General features: G+C 42.6%; 1 protein-coding gene across 4 annotated transcripts in view; it reads left to right on the top strand.

Annotated features, from left to right (window-relative positions):
* The window catches only part of zyx (zyxin), a 38,097-nt gene continuing 18,758 nt past the window's right edge, over positions 1-19,339 (top strand). The window contains exons 1-2 of one of the 4 annotated variants that reach the window (XM_060921999.1): positions 1-135; positions 16,912-17,134. In XM_060921999.1, coding sequence (XP_060777982.1) covers positions 16,918-17,134 — 217 coding nt within the window. In that variant the 5' untranslated portion in view covers positions 1-135; positions 16,912-16,917. Of the gene's footprint in view, positions 136-366; positions 669-16,911; positions 17,135-19,339 lie in introns of those variants that run through there. The other 3 variants (XM_060921998.1, XM_060921997.1, XM_060922000.1) reach the window with 3 other exon arrangements.

Here is a 19,339-nt window from a genome sequence, read left to right as displayed (position 1 = left end):
TGCACAAATAGGGGGAGGGTATAACAGTAATACAGGAACTCTGTGTGTGTGTGTGTGTGAGAGAGAGAGAATTAAAAAGGAAAACTTTTTATCTCTGAGCCAGGAGACATTCAAAGAGCCTGCTCTGAAAAAGAGGTAAGCTTAGACCTTCTTTTAGGAACCATGTCAAGAATCTCAGGCTTTAAACCTTAAACCCATCTGGTTCATTCTGATATGGCTATTATACAGGATTATCATGGTTTTTTTATTTTTATTCTTTCACCCAATATGAAGCACAGATCTAGCCCCAGTGTTCCTCCCTCCCAGCCTTGCACTGTCACGGTATCAGTGTGCACCCTGAGCTCTGTGGGAAATGCGGAAGCTAAACCGGAAGTGAGTGTACATTGCTCAGGAAAAGTTCCTCCAGACACATATCCAGCTGGAGGAGCTTTCAAGAGCAGCCAGAACAAACGCATTGCCGGGATTGTAGGATGCTAACTGATCTCTCAACTTAACCACACGGCGACCCAAAGGGTGGAGTTAGTTAGCTTTAGGAAGGAAACAGAGGGAAGTGTAACTTGCTGTATTTCAGGATTTGTGTAGTTTGACCTGCGGTACCGTTGCTTAGCTCAGAGCACTGACTGACTGACTGACTGGACCGCTCCACGAAACAACACTTTAGTAAGTAAGTAAGTGTTTTTGTTTGTTTGTTAAAGCTGTCTAGTTATCTTTCTAGCACTTTACTGGCTACCCGGGTCTGCGTTGTTCTGTATTAGCAAGCTGGCTGTGAAAATAAACCTGTTTGTAGCATCGTTTGCTAACTCTGTACCTCTAAAGATACTGGATATCAGCCAGCGTTGACTGAGGTATTCGGTTTGTTTGGGAGAGAAACACGGTTTTGTTGTCAAACGATAATTTAGCTACTGTTAGCAGTGAAACTGTGGACAATAGTGAAGAGGGTGGGGCAGGGACAGAGACTGGTGTCTTAGATTAGCTCGATTACCCAAGCACGGTATTATTTTTTTTTCTTTTTCTAGATGAAAAAAAGTATGAAGCTCAAAGAATTGCTTTTGTTAGCACTAATGTGTAGCTAGTAAGCTGCTGTTTTCTTTTGTCTTGCTGTTGGAATTTAGCTTTTAGTTGAGTAACAGTGAGATCTCCATATAAGGCCAGTTTGTGCTCCTGAACTTCTGCTTCAGCTTTCACCTTGTGCTCACCTTATCTGGGAGGGGAAACAAATGAAGTCAGTCATCCAATCCAATCCAAAGCAAATCAAGCCTTTGTTGTCATTATACGTCAAGTACAACGAAATGATGCTGCTACTCCAACTCGGTACTCAATACCATCATCCTGTTGTACAGGGTCGCAGGCAAGCTGGAGCCTATCCCAGCTGACTACGGGCGAAAGGCGGGGTACACCCTGGACAAGTCGCCAGGTCATCACAGGGCTGACACATAGACACAGACAACCATTCACACTCGCATTCACACCTACGGTCAATTTAGAGTCACCAGTTAACCTAACCTGCATGTCTTTGGACTGTGGGGGAAACCGGAGCACCCGGGGGAAACCCACGCGGACACGGGGAGAACATGCAAACTCCACACAGAAAGGCCCTCGCCTTTCGGCCACGGGGCTCAAACCTGGACCTTCTTGCTGTGAGGCGACAGCGCTAACCACTACACCACCGTGCCGCCTCAATACTATCAATAAATAGAACAATAAAACAGAATGCAATCAAGAATAAAAAGTACAACGTGAAGAGTTCATAAGTGAGAGGGTGGCTTAGGCAGTTGTCATTTCTGTTTGTTTAGGTATGTTCTGGCATATGGGAAGAAACTGTTTATGAATCTAGTGGTTCTGGATTTGATGGACCCTATAACGCCTGCCAGAGGGCAACAGTTCAAACAGATGGGTGAGAATTGTCCTTAATGATAGTTCGTGCGGCGGCACGGTGGTGTAGTGGTTAGCGCTGTCGCCTCACAGCAAGAAGGTCCGGGTTCGAGCCCCGTGGCCGGCGAGGGCCTTTCTGTGCGGAGTTTGCATGTTCTCCCCGTGTCCGCGTGGGTTTCCTCCGGGTGCTCCGGTTTCCCCCACAGTCCAAAGACATGCAGGTTAGGTTAACTGGTGACTCTAAATTGACCGTAGGTGTGAATGTGAGTGTGAATGGTTGTCTGTGTCAGCCCTGTGATGACCTGGCGACTTGTCCAGGGTGTACCCCGCCTTTCGCCCGTAGTCAGCTGGGATAGGCTCCAGCTTGCCTGCGACCCTGTAGAACAGGATAAAGCAGCTAGAGATAATGAGATGAGATGAGAATACGAGTGTGCATGATGTCTGACCGAAAGGGAAGGGGGCAGCTGATGATTTTCTCAACAGAATGACTTCTGAATAAGGAGAGTTGATGATAACATCTCTGATTTTAGTTTTTCTTTAGCTCAAATCAGTCAGAATTTGGAGCTAGAGCCTTTGACTCAGGGGCTGCAGATGGTCTGAGGACAGTGTGGTATGGTGAGTGGAACTGCAAGCAATCTTCTCCAACCTATAGATTAAATGACTGCAGTGTGTGAGAGAGTGCCAAGAGAGAGGTGCCGTTAATATCTGTACAGCTTTTTGTTACAGGTCCCCATTTCAGACGCAGTCCACTCCACACCGAAAACTCTGCGCATAGCATCTCGCTGACCCCAGGATGTGTAGTGTAGGGTAGGGTAGGTGTATCTACTATTTTAAATATCCTGGAGTAGGAAACTGTCTGGTATGCTGATTAGTCACTTAAAAACCGGTGATGTGATTAACAGCTTTATCTTCTGTTTGTTCAGGATGATGTCATGGTGAAAAAAGCAAGACTTATGTTGTCATTATTGCTCAAGAAGCAGGGTGACGCTAGGGGAAGAGTTAATCTCCGAATACAATACAAATATTCATCCAGAATTAGTCTGCTTTTTCCTGTTAGACCTTTTTTTTTTTTTTTTCTCTCTTGATGTGATGCTGTTCCTCTTGGCCTTTTCAATTTGTAGTACAAGTGCTAGGCAACAAGATTGGACTTGAGTCTTTATGACTTCAAGTGGCATATTCTGGAACGATTCCATCAAAAGTCCCATCAACCGAGCAGCTGCGATGCCATACATTCCCAAAGACGGACAAGTCCGCTCTATAAAGTTTCCAACTGCGACTGTGCGCATCATGATCAGCAGCAACACTAAGCTGGTTTGGATTCTCACCTGTCAAACAAAGTGAGATGAGAATGCACAGATGGCCTTTTGTCTCATGTCGTACCAATATAAGTGAGCAGATAGAGTATGTTTTACTTCCTATTCTGAGACATGTTTGCAATAAAAACCTTAAGAAATGCCATATTGCTTAAGTCTGAACAGGTTCAGTAATGACCAACCTGGAAGTGATACTAAATGTCACAATTTCTGCTGTTTCACAGTTTGTAGCAGGTATTAGTAATCCGTAGTAACGGGGAAATGTTGTAGACCATTACCCAAACAAATCCCAAACCAACGTACAGAACAATGGTGTAATTAGAGTAGCCGCAAGTATGGAACATACATTATAGAAAGGAAAGGCTCATATCAGGCAGTGCAAGTCTTTTGGAACTTTTTTTAACATTACAGCTGTTTTTGCTTCCACACCCTAATCTTTCATTCACTCTCGTGCACGCGCACACAAAATCACATTCCATTAGGTCAGTGAGCCTACTTTTCCATATTTGTATGAGCACAAATGCACTCTTGATGAAATGTGTATGATTTTTCTGCCAACACACATTTACACGTCCAATTTAGTGGTACTGACCGGGCCTTCGTGTTGACATCCCTTTGGCATTCAAATGAATCCAAAGCTATCTTGGCATGTTATACTAACTGTTATACATGCTAGATTCATCCTAGATGAGGCGATTTGCGAAACCACAGACAGCCGATCAGATGCAACATATGGAGAAGTTAGATGTGTGATGCCATCCCTAATGGAGCATTGCAGTTAGTTAAAGGGAACTTGACACTTCCATTTTAAGAAATGGGATTACAATTAAGTCAGTATTTCTCTGAAATGGCCTGCGTGCAGCATGCACACACAAGAAGGCTTTAAAAAAAATAACACAAGTTGTACTGACAGGGCAGAGGGCACCTTTTCATTCAACTTCTTAGAATCGCTCTAAAGAGTGTAAATGCTCCATGTTCATTCAAAGCAGTGTTTATGAAGGACTCATCGTGACACTTTGCACTGCGTATGCACCCCCAAATCAGAAAAAGTTGGGACGGTATGTTGAACTGAAAACGATGATTTGTAAATAATCTTTCACATGTATTGCACTCAAAACAATACAACAGCATGCTTGATGTTTTACCTCATGACACTTTTTTTTTTTTTTCAACAAAAGCATGTTTTGATTCTTGCAATACATCTAAAAAAAATGTTTTGGGATGGTAAAGCATTTACCACTTTAATGTTGCCGTTCTTTCTCACAATACATAAGATGTTTAGGGACTGAAAACACCAAGTGATGAAGCGTTTCAGATGGTTTTTTTTTTTTTTTGTCCTATTCTTCCTGCAAACAAGTCTTAAAGTGTGCAGGGTGATCGTTATTATTTTTGTGTTTCAAAATTCGCTACACATTCTCTATTGGGGACAGGCACCCTCTTCTTCCACATCTATTTCTTTGGAATGTGTGCAGAATGTGGTTCTGCATCGTCTTATTGAAATATCCCTGGAAAACATGTCGTCTTGAAGGCAGCATATGTTGCTCCAGAAGCTCAGTGTACTTTTCTGCATTCATGCTGCCATCACAGAAGTGTAAGTTACCTTTGCCAAGGGTACTGACCAGTGTTGGGCACGTTACTTTCAAAAAGTAATTAGTTATAGTTACTAGTTACTTTTCCCAAAAAGTAACTGAGTTAGTAACTGAGTTAGTAACTGAGTTACTTTGTCATAAAAGTAACTAATTACCAGGGAAAGTAATTATTCCGTTACATTTTGTTCCCCCTCAAAAAAAAAAAAAATCAAATTCAATTAGTGTAATCATAATAAAAGTGAATGTTAAATGTGTTTAATGACTGAAATGGACACTTAACAGAACCAATTAGTAACGTTATCTACACTATATTAATATTTTTGTGGGACAATGTGAGAAGACATCTATCAAATGTAATATATTTTTGTAGTTATTAAAATTATGTTACTAATTACTGGCCACTGACGAGGACAAACGCTTTGTTCCTCGACATAATGTGCATTGCACGTAAACACTCTTGCCTTTTATTTCAAGTAATGAAAAGTCCTGGCTGTATTTCCAGTGTGAAAGCGCAGTGCAGGGCTGACCGCTCGCCATCGCTGGCTCTTCCGATTGAAAGCGTGCGCAGTAGTGCAGTAGGCGTGGCCTACCTACGTATGTTGTCCAAATCTACTCTGATTGGCTTACTGTGCCGTTGTCTCGTGTCTCCCCGCCCCACACTAAAGCAGAGGAAAGAAAGGCTGAACGAGCAGCGTGCCAGATGAAAACAGCTTTAATAAAGTAGCGCATAGTATTTTATTGTAAGTAACGGGAACGGCGTTATAACGATGTAAAAAGTAATTAGTTAGATTACTCGTTACTAAAAAAAGTAACGCCGTTAGTAACGCCGTTTATTTCTAACGCCGTTATTCCCATCACTGTGTGTGCGTAGCGGGAAAACACAATCGACTCCACCCACCTAGAACATCTTAGCAAATCACAATTTGTTCTCTTGCATTCAAAGGGTGAATGGGAGAATGTAAAAGCCATATTGGTACATAATTATTATTATATATTGCGGTACCGTGTTGCCAATGCTCATGTTGTCAAGGCGCCCATATCAAATTGTAACGCATCACGTTACTTCCCGAGTAACGGTAACGGCGATACAAATATGGATTAAGTAACTGAGTAATTATTCCGTTACCCAAAATGTGGCTCCGTTAGTAACGCCGTTATACTCTAACGCCGTTATTCCCAGCACTGGTACTGACACAACCCCATACTGTGACAGACCCTGGCTTTTGGACTTGTTGCTGGTAACAGTCTGGATGGTCCTTTGTCTGGAGACCTGGAATACTGACTCATCTGACCACAATACACATTTCCACAACGTGATGGACCGCCTCAGAACCCAGAGAAATTGATGGTGCTTCTGCACCCCGTTAACATAAGGCTTCCTTTTTGCACAGTAAAGTTTTAATTGGCGTTTGTGGCTGTAACTCCGTATTGTATTTCTTGACAAAGGTTTGCTAAAGTAATCCAAGAGCCCATGTGGTTATATCAGCCATAGATGAATAACAGTTCTTGATACAATTCCATATGAGGCATCAGAGATCATGGGTGTTCAGCTTAGGCTTGCACCCTTGCCCTTTATGCACCGAAGCTCTTTCAGCTTCCTTGAATTGTTGAATATTGTGTACCGTAGGGGGTAAAATATCCAAATCCCTTCCGTTCTTTCTTTGAGGAACTTTTTTTTTTTTTAATATAAAAACATTTCAATTATTTTCTCACACACTTGTTGACAAACTGGTAATCCTTACCCCATCTTTGCTCCTCAAAGACTAGGCCTTTCCTGGATACGGATTTTGTACCAAATCATGATTTAGTCACCTGTTGATGACACATGTTTCGTTTCACCTCATTAATTAGTTGCTTTACTTCATTATTAGCCCTGAATTGCTCCTTCACAACTTTTTAGGAATGTGTTGCAGGCCTGAAATGCAGGAATGGATGTATGTTAACAAATGGAATGAAGCTGACCAGATGAAATATGAAATCTTGTTCATACTGTCTGCAATGAAATATGAGTAAAATTTAAATTTAGAAGTCTTTTTTTGCGCATTTTCCATACCGTCCCAACTTTTTCTGATTTTATAAAGTGCAAAATATAGTGTATGTCAGATATTTCAGTGGCTTATTAATTACATTTGTCAGGCAAGAAATTGCTTTGAAAATTAACTGCAGATTGTAAATTCCAGTTTCGTGTTTTGTATAGCATTAAGTTTTACACTTCCAATCGTTATCTTTCACACCTGTCTTTAATGCAATTTTTAGCCAAATAGAATAGTTCAGTCTCGGACAGGATAAAAGAAAAAAGGAGCCGCTATAATCACACCTTAACTATATACTGCTTTGCCTTCCGTTGAGTTTGAGGTTGGGCTGAGGTTAGGCAAACTTAAGGAATCTGTGCCCAGAAGAACCATGGAGTTATCCACAGATTCCTTATTAGTGACCTGAACCTTATTTAGCCTTTATAGCACTATTATTTCGCCCATGATGGATATTTCCTCAGAATAACTTCTCTAGTGGTCAAGAACTGGCTCACACTTTGTATTGGCTGACCTGTGTGAATAGTTCATCAAAATCATCATCTTTGACTTATTTGGGTTTTCCTCCAAACTGAAGAACAAAAGTTGTTCTCTGCGTGAAGCTGTGTGTTGCAGTGGTTTTTATATATAAAGAGAGTCGTTGTCTCTGACCTACACTATAAATCTTGACATCCACATGGTTTGATTCAGAGGCTGTTTGGAAAGCAGTACAGAGAAGTGTAGACACGATTGTTCCAAACATCAAAGCAATGGCTGGATTAAAGGGAAGAGGGTCATCATGAGTCCAATCGGGGGATTTTCATAATAACCCTCTGTGGTCCAAGCCAGCAGGCTGCCTTTTAGCCATTTGAACAGCAATGGGTGCTTACATAATTTGCAAAAAAAAAAAAATCACCACTAGTTTCAGACACGTTATCTTTAATTCATGGCACAGACATGAGTATCGTATTAGGTGTTGATGTTTGTCTAAAATCTAAATGTTTTAAAAATTTGTACGATGGCTTCTGTGTGGCCAACAGAAGAGCAGTATGCTTTTCCAGTGCCGGGTTTGTTTACCTGTAAACCTTATTGAATAATGTAAAATGTTGGAATGTAATGCAATAACATATGACCAGCTTTTTCATTAATAGGGTTGTAAGAATACATCACATTTGGATTCATGATACAAGCTTCATTCACTTAAACTCCAGAATATTTTGAACAAAATTTGAATGCAGAGGAAGAGACTTGCTTATCTTTTCGAAAATTACATAAAGCAAAATTTGCTATGAATGCAGATTTAATATTGTAAACAATATGTACTATAGATTCACCGTAGGGTCGGCACGGTGGTGTAGTGGTTAGCGCTGTCGCCTCACAGCAAGAAGGTCCCAGTTCGAGGCCCGTGGCTGGCGAGGGCCTTTCTGTGTGGAGTTTGCATGTTCTCCCCGTGTCCACATGGGTTTCCCCCACAGTCCAAAGACATGCAGGTTAGGTTAACTGGTGACTCTAAATTGACCGTAGGTGTGAATGTGAGTGTGAATGGTTGTCTGTGTCTATGTGTCAGCCCTGTGATGACCTGGCGACTTGTCCAGGGTGTACCCCGCCTTTCGCCCATAGTCAGCTGGGATAGGCTCCAGCTTGCCTGCGACCCTGTAGAACAGGATAAAGCGGCTACAGATAATGAGATGAGATTCACCGTATCTTAAATGTGTAAGTTCTCCCCAAAATTTGCTTGAATAAACAGAGTATTTTTTGAATAAACAAAGTCTGTGACTCAGGGAAAATGATTTGGTTAAAACCTAATGAGCTCCGTAGCAGGGCCTGAGGTGTAATTTTAACTGGAAATAGAGCTTCAAAGTCGGCTAAAAAGCCAGAGTCTCTCAACCTCTTTCTCAGGCGCTGTAGCTCACAGCGGGACAGGGCTAGTGTCGTTTGAAAGCCACTGAAGAGCTTTTGTTTGTTTGTTTTCCCCCCATGCTGATTAACATGGTTGTTTAACCATATAACATGCAATATAATGCATTTTGATCATTGTGATCCAGAGCTATCAGGCCCAGTGTGCATTCTTTAATTGCCTTGTTTGGGACCTTTGGTGTTCAAACCGTCTAAGTGCCTTAGATGCATAATTAATAGAATGCTGATTCCTATGATGCGTATAGTCAGATGTTTTGCATCATTACATCCCTGTTCATTAATACAGACCAAGGAAAAGTTTTCTGACTTCCCTGGGAAGAGAGGTAGCCTTAAAGGCCAATTTATGCTGACAACCCAGTCCTCGCAGATAGCGTCGCAGACAGTGTCTGCGTAGCCCCCCCACCTTCGCAGACGCTCTGCGCGCACCTCCCAAAAATTGTGACCACCGCAGAAGCCTCGCAGACAAGAGGGCTCTGATTGGTCCACTCTACATCCGCTGTACACGCACTTCCGCTTCCCTACTTTCCCAGTTTGGTTTGTTTTCATGACCGGCATTTTTAAAAACACGAGCGAAGATGGAGCAGCATGAAGAGCGGTTGATTGAGGAAGTACGTACATCTATATGACTCCAGTTCTAGTCATTATAAAAAAAAAAGTTCTAGTCATTATAAGTAACCGGAGGATAAACACTCCACTAACCACACCCACCAACTACTCCTAGCGACTTCGCGCCCCCTTGCGTTGTGCCGGTGAATAACATCGCGCACGCCTATTACTCCCCGCACAACGATAAATTACAACTGTCTGCGAAAAGCTATCTGCGAAAGCCTTGTCGCAAGAGCATGCAGAGGCCTTTAGGCCCGATCCCAATTCTAATTTCTACCCCTCCCCCTTCCCCTCCCCCTTCCCCTTGGCCCTTCCCCTTGAAACTGAGCTACAAGGGATAGGGCTTGAAATTCAACCCCTACGTATTGGGATAGCCCTTCAACGATCGCATACGTCATCGCGTACCTCCGTCAGCGTTTACGTTAGCAAAACGCGACCAAATGCGTCATTGGCTGCGACCAGCCGCTACAGTCAGAGCCAGAGGCAGAACCAGAAATCTCTGCTGGCAGGGTGTGATTTGTTAACTAACACCACTGAATGGGATATCTTTGGCGCTTCGTGCACCACATCCGACAGAATGAGGTGTCAGAACACTCATGTAAACAATAAAAGCGAGAATAACAGAACAAAACGTACGCAGTCAAGCAACCGAAAACAATACTCACTCCCAAAGCTTTTTAGCAGCAGCTTGGATTTCAGAAATCGCTGCTCATTCTCAGCTCGAAAGCGAATCAAGCGGCGTGTTTCCTCTGGATAACAACTTAAAACACGTAAATAATGGAGAAAATACATTTATGACAATCTTTTGCCGCGGGAACCGCCATCTTTCTGAAATCCACATGAACTCTCGCTGAAATCCGCATAGCATTGTGGGAAATCACTCAAACCCCTTCGTTCGGAGTCAGTTCCAGGAAAATCTCCGTTTGGAGGGGTACAGAAGCCCTACCCCTTCCCCTACCCCTCCGCGTTAACTGGGATTGGGATACCCCTACCCCTTCACGTGAACGCGCAAAATGGAGGGGAAGGGCCAAGGGGTTGGTCCAAGGGGTGAAATGGGATTCGGCCTTAGTCTTTCCTTATAAAGATGCATCAATCCAAGTTGACTTTGTGACCGCTATAAAAAGTCACCAATTAGTTGGGATTATATCTAATGAACTGTGTTCTTGCATCGAAAGTTTAAAAAAAAAAAAAGTCTTACTAGCATCTTGAGGTGACAAACACTCCAACCATCAGCCAGATTGTACCTTGGCTGAAATGTGTAGCGTAGCAGGCTGTGGCATTTGGAAGCACGCACTATAATTACAGCATTGAGACGCAGCTCCCTGTGACATGCATTGCATTTAAACGTGCATACATAAACTTGTTTTGCAAAAGTCAGTGGGACTGCTTGTTGAACCTACTTGTCTGACAGTCAGCTACAAATGAAAAACTGTGGTGCAAGTCGCTTGTATATTCACCAGTTTTCTCATGGAAAAGAAATCATTGTGTTAAATATTTAACATTAGCTGGCCAATGCTGGTTGATTTAAATAAACATTATCCAAGAAATTTAATAAGAGCTTCCTCGTACACTGAGTGTTTCAATAATGAACCCCCCCCCCCTTCTCCCTCACTGCACTTTGAAAGGCTGTACTGATCTCTGTCCTTAAATGTCTCTCTTAATATCAGTTTGCTATATTAAGCTCTGACGGAGCAGAATTCTACCTCTTGTTTTCATGATCTCAGCATTTCAGAAATGCCTTCGGAAAATCTTGCTGTTTTTCTCATGCCAGAACATGAAGTGCTTGACGCGGAGCCATGCTGATGCTGGGAACCAACAACCACTGCAGCAGTATTTATTTAGTTTGCTTTTAGTTTAGATTTTCACCTTGGTTGTGACCAAAGGTATCTGGTTATTTAGCGCAAAAGTCTCTTAGCACAAGTTCTGAAGTCTCCTAGCACAACTCTGGATTATGGTCACCTCATCTCATCTCATTATCTCTAGCCGCTTTATCCTTCTACAGGGTCACAGGCAAGCTGGAGCCTATCCCAGCTGACTACGGGTGAAAGGCGGGGTACACCCTGGACAAGTCGCCAGGTCATCACAGGGCTGACACATAGACACAGACAACCATTCACACTCACATTCACACCTACGCTCAATTTAGAGTCACCAGTTAACCTAACCTGCATGTCTTTGGACTGTGGGGGAAACCGGAGCACCCGGAGGAAACCCACGCGGACACGGGGAGAACATGCAAACTCCACACAGAAAGGCCCTCGCCGGCCACGGGGCTCGAACCCAGGACCTTCTTGCTGTGAGGCGACAGCGCTAACCACTACACCACCGTGCCGCCCGGATTATGGTCACATTAATCGAAAAAAAAAAAAATACTCCCCTTGATATAGGAAGAGGTTTATCAGGATTGCTTAGGGACCGGAAGCTGGAATTTCTGCTGCTGATTCTTTGGATATTTGTACTAAACCTTGAATTGTTGGTACCTTCATAGATAACTCCAGTCACTTCTGATCATATCACAGATTCGACTGGCTGTCAATGATTACGCGTTTGCTGAATTAATTAACCAGTGGGTTGTGTGTCTTGCCCTGCTTGACGTGTTTTGTCGACCTAAGAAGTAACCAACAGTTGCGATATGTAAACAAACGAAAGAAACTTCCACTAAAGTATCCTAGAACGAATGGAAATTAAATAAAAGTGCAATATAAATCTTTAGGAGTGACAACACAACCAAAATTAATATCAATTGTTTATAATATAGCAATTGTGAAGCAAGATGAAGGAGAAATTGCGCTAAGCTGTAAGGGTTGTTTGATCAAGACGAGTCTCAAAGCTGTGGCTAGTTTACAGGGAAATTGACTTTTCAATCGGAATCTCTGCCACTTTCGTAAAAAAAAAAATCCATAAAATGTCTTTAAACATGATCAGTAAGCATTCATAATAAAAATGAAGTGTTCTTGGATCTTGTGCTAATTTCTAAAGAACTTAGAGTTGTGGTAAAAGACTTGGGCTAAATAACTGTAAACCATGACAAATGACCACATCTAATGAGCTGTAGAAGACCTGGAACATAGCATGACACTGAAGATCATGTAACAAAAACAACTCAAATCAATTTTATTTGTACAGAGCCTTTTAACAATAGGCATTGCTGCAATGCAGATTTACAGAAATGTACCGGTATACATTCCGGACACAAATTTTAAACGTGAATTTATCCAAAATTTTCCAAAAAGCCATAACCACCTAGCCTGGCTAACGTGACCTTCAAAGCTCTGCGAGCATTTGGTCTGGCCAAGATATTAAGCCCAACCGTTTCCCCGAGCCCGTGGTTGACCCGCCTCCCTGAAAAGCCTCAGTTTGCTACTGGTCGAAGCCAGAAAAGGCTGTGACGAAGCTTAAACCAATCACATCACTCTTTCCTCTGACGTATGTGACGCGACGGGGCTAACTGGTAGATTAAACTCTTACCGAAGCCGGTCGGGAGCAAGGCGAAAACGTCCTTCCTTTCAATAAATACCTCCAGGGCTGCTCTTTGCTCCGTTTTCAATGAGAACTTCCCGTATTGAAAGCATTCAACAGCATCTACCGCTGTGTTAAAGGCTTGCCGCTGCTCCATGTTCGTGATGTGAATGAAGCGCTTCCGGCATAGATTCTGTAAACAACCTATGGCTTCCGGTCGCAGTTCTACTACGTCACTGCCTTGAACACGCCTCTACCCAGGGCCGTTGGAGATGCTCAAAGTTGATTGGTTCCCGATTTTTCGGGAGCTTGGAAATGCTGTAGATAGCCTGCCTGGCCAGACTAAGCTCGGAACAGGCCCTCGTGTTGCGTCACGCTTAGGATGGGCGGGCCCAGGCTAATAACCACCCTGAACTCAGATATGCTCTGACTTTATAGTCTCATCTCATCTCATTATCTCAAGCAGCTTTATCCTTCTACAGGGTCGCAGGCAAGCTGGAGCCTATCCCAGCTGACTACGGGCGAAAGGCGGGGTACACCCTGGACAAGTCGCCAGGTCATCACAGGGCTGACACATAGACACAGACAACCATTCACACTCACATTCACACCTACGGTCAATTTAGAGTCACCAGTTAACCTAACCTGCATGTCTTTGGACTGTGGGGGAAACCGGAGCACCCGGAGGAAACCCACGCGGACACGGGGAGAACATGCAAACTCCACACAGAAAGGCCCTCACCAGCCATGGGGCTTGAACCCAGGACCTTCTTGCTGTGAGGCGACAGCGCTAACCACTACACCACCGTGCCGCCCACTTTATAGTCTATTTTACTAATTTATAATGTGCAGTACTCTATAAGATGACTCTATCTAATACTTTTATAATGTGCAATACCACACTCCATAATGTGAAATGCAGCACATACACCTCAGGACTGTGCACCTTACACACAGCACACACACCTCAGGACTGTGCACCTTACACACAGCACGTACACCTCAGGACTGTGCACCTTACACACAGCACGTACACCCCAGGACTGTGCACCTTACACACAGCACGTACACCCCAGGACTGTGCACCTTACCTTGCAATACTTCATAATGTGTAATATTTTATCTTATAATGTGACTCTCTCGTGCAATAATTTATAATGTGACTGTCTCTGTGCAATAGTTTATATGTGCAATACCTCACTCCATAATGTGTAACACAACACATACACCTCAGACTGTGCACCCCCCCTTTTTTTCTTTCTCCCCCCTTCCCCTCTCTCTACACGCTGTTTGCACTGTTATTAGAGATGCTTTAATCTCATTGTACATGTGTATAGTGACAATAAAGGCATTCTATTCTATCCCATACAAAAGAGAATAACATGAGGTTTTTTTTTTAAATAGTGTAACCACGGTTAAAGGATCCGTTTGTGCCCGTTTTTATTTTTTTCCCACCAATGAAAGAATCTCTGTACAAAAAAAATGGTGGTTTTATAACCTTAAGTTTGCACTTGTGGCGTGAGGACACGGTCACTCAATTTTAAAACTTTGGATCGAAAGGCTTATGGCCTCCCACAGAGCTTATCTTGTTTATCAAAAGCCTTTCACAGCAGCATTTGAATATTCGAGCCAGGTGTGTTGGAAGTAAACTCAGTGGGTTGGTAGATATCCAGGAAGAGCGATGATGTAAGGGAACTATTTAAGGACAACATAAGCAATCACTACCTTATGGTTGCAGCATTGTTGAAACTTGTAGGTCTCGTTGGCTTCATAGCGTGATACAGCCTGGGTTATACACAACAAAGCTTGGCTGGGGAAGTCAGTATTGATTGAAAACACATTGCCTGGTCTGAAGAATCATGGTTTCTGCTGTGACCTGCAGATGGGTCAGAATTTGCCATCAAGAGCATGAATCCATGGACCCAACCTGCCTGAGTCAACAGTAGAGGTCTGCGCGGGTCGGATTTTTCAGTCCCGCTCCCGCCCGCTCCTGCAAGAATTATGATTTTCAGTCCCGCTCCTGCCCGCATCTGCCATATTTTGTCCCGCTCCCGCCCGCAAATCCTGCATGATGCAGACGTTCGCGTTATTTCTCAGGAAAGTTCTTGTCTTGACACAGCGTGATGGTGCCCCGCCCCCTACTTTTAGTGGATTTGAGCATAAATATCTACAGCTCACGTTCACGTTTGTTATTGTTTACCTTGTTTCTGAATTCGGAATGTTGAAATGGCAACATGTAGACCTAATAATAATTATTTAAGTAGGCTAATCATTTAAGTATGCGCTCTCCCGTGGTGTGTAGAGCTCTGCTCTTCTGCCATGATCGGAGATCTCAAACACGGAAGAGGAAAGGAATCGGAAACGTACGAGAGATATTTATCCTCTCCTGGATCAGAATCAGAATTCTGATGACCAGCTCATCTAAGGTGTCATTGAGGCATCATGTTCGTGTGTGTCACTGGAGGCTGGGTGTGAACGGCGAGTCATTAGAGTGATCAAAGGATTGCCCGTTAGGGTGATCAATGGCAATCTGACTCTCTCTGCAAATTTAGGCATCTTAAAATGTTTTTATTAATGCCAAATAAAATATCCAGCACAAATTATATATGATAGACATAAATTAATAATTTATAAATTTTATTTTAAACACAATAAATTTTATTTTTAGTTAGCGGGACTGCAGCTTATCACTGCTCCCGCCCGCGCCCGCATTGTGCACTCCCGCGCCCGCAATGAGCTTTCAAAATTTGTCCCGCACCGCACTGCTTTGCAGCGGGTCCTGCGGGACTCCCGCGGGAGTGCAGGGCTCTAGTCAGCAGTTCAGGCTGTTGGTGGTAGAAGTGTAATGTATTGGGGGAATGTTTCTTTAGTGCAAATTGGTCCCCTTAATTCAAATTGAACGTTGTTGAATGCTACAGCCTGTCTGAATATTGTTGCTGACCACATGCATCCCTTTATGGCCCCCCAGTTCACCATGTCACAAAGCACAAGTGACGTGCTTAAATATGATAGATGTATAAGCCACGCCTCTGTTTGTCTGCATCTTTTGTGTGCTACACTTGCCCATAAATTCTCTCCCTGTGTCAACGCACAGACATGCAAACATGCTTAACCACTTGTTTTCTCTGTTCCGCGTATCAAACCTCTAGTGCAGGGCTGCACAAAGTGTCATTACCATTGTTAACCAAGTTTCAGAAACAAAGGTGATTCGAAAGGTTTACACTCTCCAAGGCTGTGATGTAGGCCTACTGCTCTGAAGATGAACACACATTTCATAAAACATCACAAGTGTCTTGTTTACAGCAGAGTTGAGTATAATCTATCAAAAGTTTTAGTAATATGATGCATGTAGCTTAAGGGTTAAACATTTGCAAGTCTTTTTGTTTTGTCAGGGTTCAGTTCTTTGCTGTTATTGTAATGGTTTGTAATAAAATAGATGAGAAATGACTTCATGGATGAGTTACATTCCCAAAACAAGCTGGGAATGAAACCGCAGACTTGAACAACTCCGGCAACTAAGTAACCATCTTGACATCTAAAGATAAACAAGGGGGAAAGCCAAGAGTAAATGAAATGCAGCAGTTATGTTCCAGCACCCTCCACGATTATTGTCGGTCCTTGTAAAAATTAGTAAAAGGGGTTAGAGAAAATCCACCTTTTGGTGAAGCAGCTCCATCTCACACTGGGAGGGAAAAAAAATAAGAAATCCAACCTTTTAATTGAAAAATTTATTTAACCTCCTAGGGCTTAGCGGTCACATGCGTGGACAGCACTTTATGGAAATTCGGAACAAGAATCCACATATGTGGACATACTTTTTCTCTAAAAGTACATCTTATCAAAAGATGATGCTTAGTTTTTATTCTAATCAGGTTCTAATAAGCCCAAATAGCAAAGAGAAATAAAAAATGCATGTAAAAAAAAAAACAGCTTGGGCCTTAGGAGGTAAAAGGAAAAACAAATTCATCATATAATTAAAAATCTATGCCACTATTATTGGCACCCCGGAAATGATAGTGAACACAATGTAACTGCAGCATATTTTCATGAAGCATGTGCTTATGCCATGAAAATCTATGGGCGAATGGATTTTCTTTAGCTCTTTTTTTTTTTTTTTTTTCCCCTCCCCCCTCCCTTTTTACACAGAACAAGATGGAGGACTCCAATGGAAGTAAGCCCTTTATGGTAACTTCTTCCCTGTCTTTCCAAGTCACGACACCTTCTTTCTACAACCAGCCGAAAAAGTTTGCCTCTGTGGCCCCTCCTCGACCCAAAGGACAGTCTCCAACCTTCTCTTCGTCAGTTGCGAGCACAGCTACAATTGGTCGAGTTGGAGAGATTCCACCACCACCTTCATCCATTAGTGATGGTAAGACTGCTTTTTCAAATGTGAGGACTGCATTATTTTGGGTGAAAATAGCGTGTGACTGATATTTTGGGATAACTGGTCAAGATTGTTTGTTTAGAATTAGCAAATTCCATATTCACATCAAGAAACCGAGTATACTGTAAATTCATAGCTCTGTGGTTGGATCTGGAGGTAACAAGGCGCATGTTTGAGAGAGAATTATTCTCTAAAATGATGACTGAGGAAGAGTTGCCAGAGGTCTTGGACATTGGTAGACAGGCTTTAGTTAGCCCATGTTTACATTAGACCGTATCAGCGGATCATCAGATTAACGTTTTTAAAACAATTAGTGTGCACACAGCAACGCCAATACACGATTAGCGTGCACACAGCAACACCAATACACGGATACGCTCGGCTCCGCAGGCATCCTGCGCTCCAAATCACTCCGCCCTGAACAGCGAGTGCCCTCTGGAGGGTGCGCACTCCGGCCCTGCGCAGCTCACACAGCGCGCGAGTGAAGTGCACGAGCCACGATTCGGGACTGAGCCGCTGTGTGTGTGTGATCCCAGCGCATATCACTTACCACTTGCAAGTGGAAGGATGGCAAGCCTAAAGACAATCATAACTACACAATGGGCAGTATTTGCATCAGTATTTGCAGTATTTTCATACTTTTATACTCTTTAATGAAAGGTGATACAAGGCGGAAGTCCGCGCCGTTTTTCAGCAGTCGCGTCACATGACCAACGCCAGCGAATCAGGAAGGTGGATGTCACAGTGACGTTGTCCAATGACGACGCCAGCTAGAGCTCAGCACAGCGTATCCGCATATTCTCAATGTTTACACAGCACCGGACCAGACACAATCTACCGTATTTTCTGGACTATAGAGCGCACCTGTATATAAGCCGCATCCGCTCTATTTAAAAAAAAAAATATATATATATATATATATATATATATATATATATATACACACACACACACACACACACACACACACACACACACAAGCTGCACCGGGCTATAAGCCGCAGATATCTATGTTGAAAAATTAGATATTTACTGCATGTACAGAACGATTTTGTACTGCAAATGTACATGTATGTACCTGAACAGATTCTTTCCGAACAGTGCCTTTTAACACGGCAGCAACTTTGCTGATTAAAATGGAACAGAACCAAGAGAAAATAACCGGTATTTATTTACCTTCATTTCTCCTGTGTTTGAAACCACAAGTCACTTTAATCATCTTCACTGGATTTGAAAATAATTACCAGTTAGTAATTTGTCGTGCGTGTTCTATCTGCTAAAGATCTGCTAATTCTTCTTTGCATTGATTTTTCGTCTATCTTATTTTTGATTCTACTTCCGGTTAGAGCGCCCCTAGCGGTGGAAGAAAAATCCACAGAATAGCCGCACCTTTGTATAAGCCGCATGGTTCAAAACCTAGGAAAAAAGTAGCGGCTTATAGTCCAGAAAATACGGTAGATTGAATACGTGGACCCTGGCGGATTCCCGTTTCCAGGCGGTGTAATGTAAACGGACAGTGCATCCGTGAAGAAAACGAGACAGATACGGTCTAATGTAAACTTGGCCTTAGTGTGCTGAAAATGGACACCATCTCCTGAGAACAGACTTGTCTGCTCGTTGTTCATCAGATAAGTCTTGTCAAACTTTTTCCTTGACTTTGAACTAGTTTGAAGACTAATTTCAAAAGAAGTTCATTGGTTAACACAATGTTGGAATGGAAAGTTAAACCATGCCCTAAATCAACTCTGGTTTCACTAAAGATCATATCATATTAAAATCCCAAGTTCATTTCTCAGTTCAGTTCAAGAACAGTGTCTTACTCTGAAGCATTTGCATTCAGGCAGCCACCATATAAAATAGAGGATCACTACTCCCCCAGTAACCATTTGTTCCACGTGACCTCGCACATGTACCTGAACGAAAAGTGTAAAAACAAAGTCGAAGAACAGTGCTGTGTATTAATTTTGCAATGATCTAAGTAACCACTTGGAGTAAGAGAACAAGTTTATCCTAAACACATTTTAATATGATGTATGAAATATTAATTTTCAAATTAAAGGCAGATGACTAAATGTATGAAATTAATTAATAGGGTGAGTGTGTCATGACTTTAAAGGGAACATGCCGTACACTTCAAGTATTTTACATTATTCTCTGAGGTGCTTTTTGTAAAGCTTGAGGTTGTTTTTT

Source organism: Neoarius graeffei, chromosome 5 (assembly GCF_027579695.1).
Source record: "Neoarius graeffei isolate fNeoGra1 chromosome 5, fNeoGra1.pri, whole genome shotgun sequence".
Lineage (NCBI taxonomy): Eukaryota > Metazoa > Chordata > Actinopteri > Siluriformes > Ariidae > Neoarius > Neoarius graeffei.
Note: the sequence above shows the minus strand (reverse complement) of the source record. Positions and strands in the feature narration are given on the sequence as shown.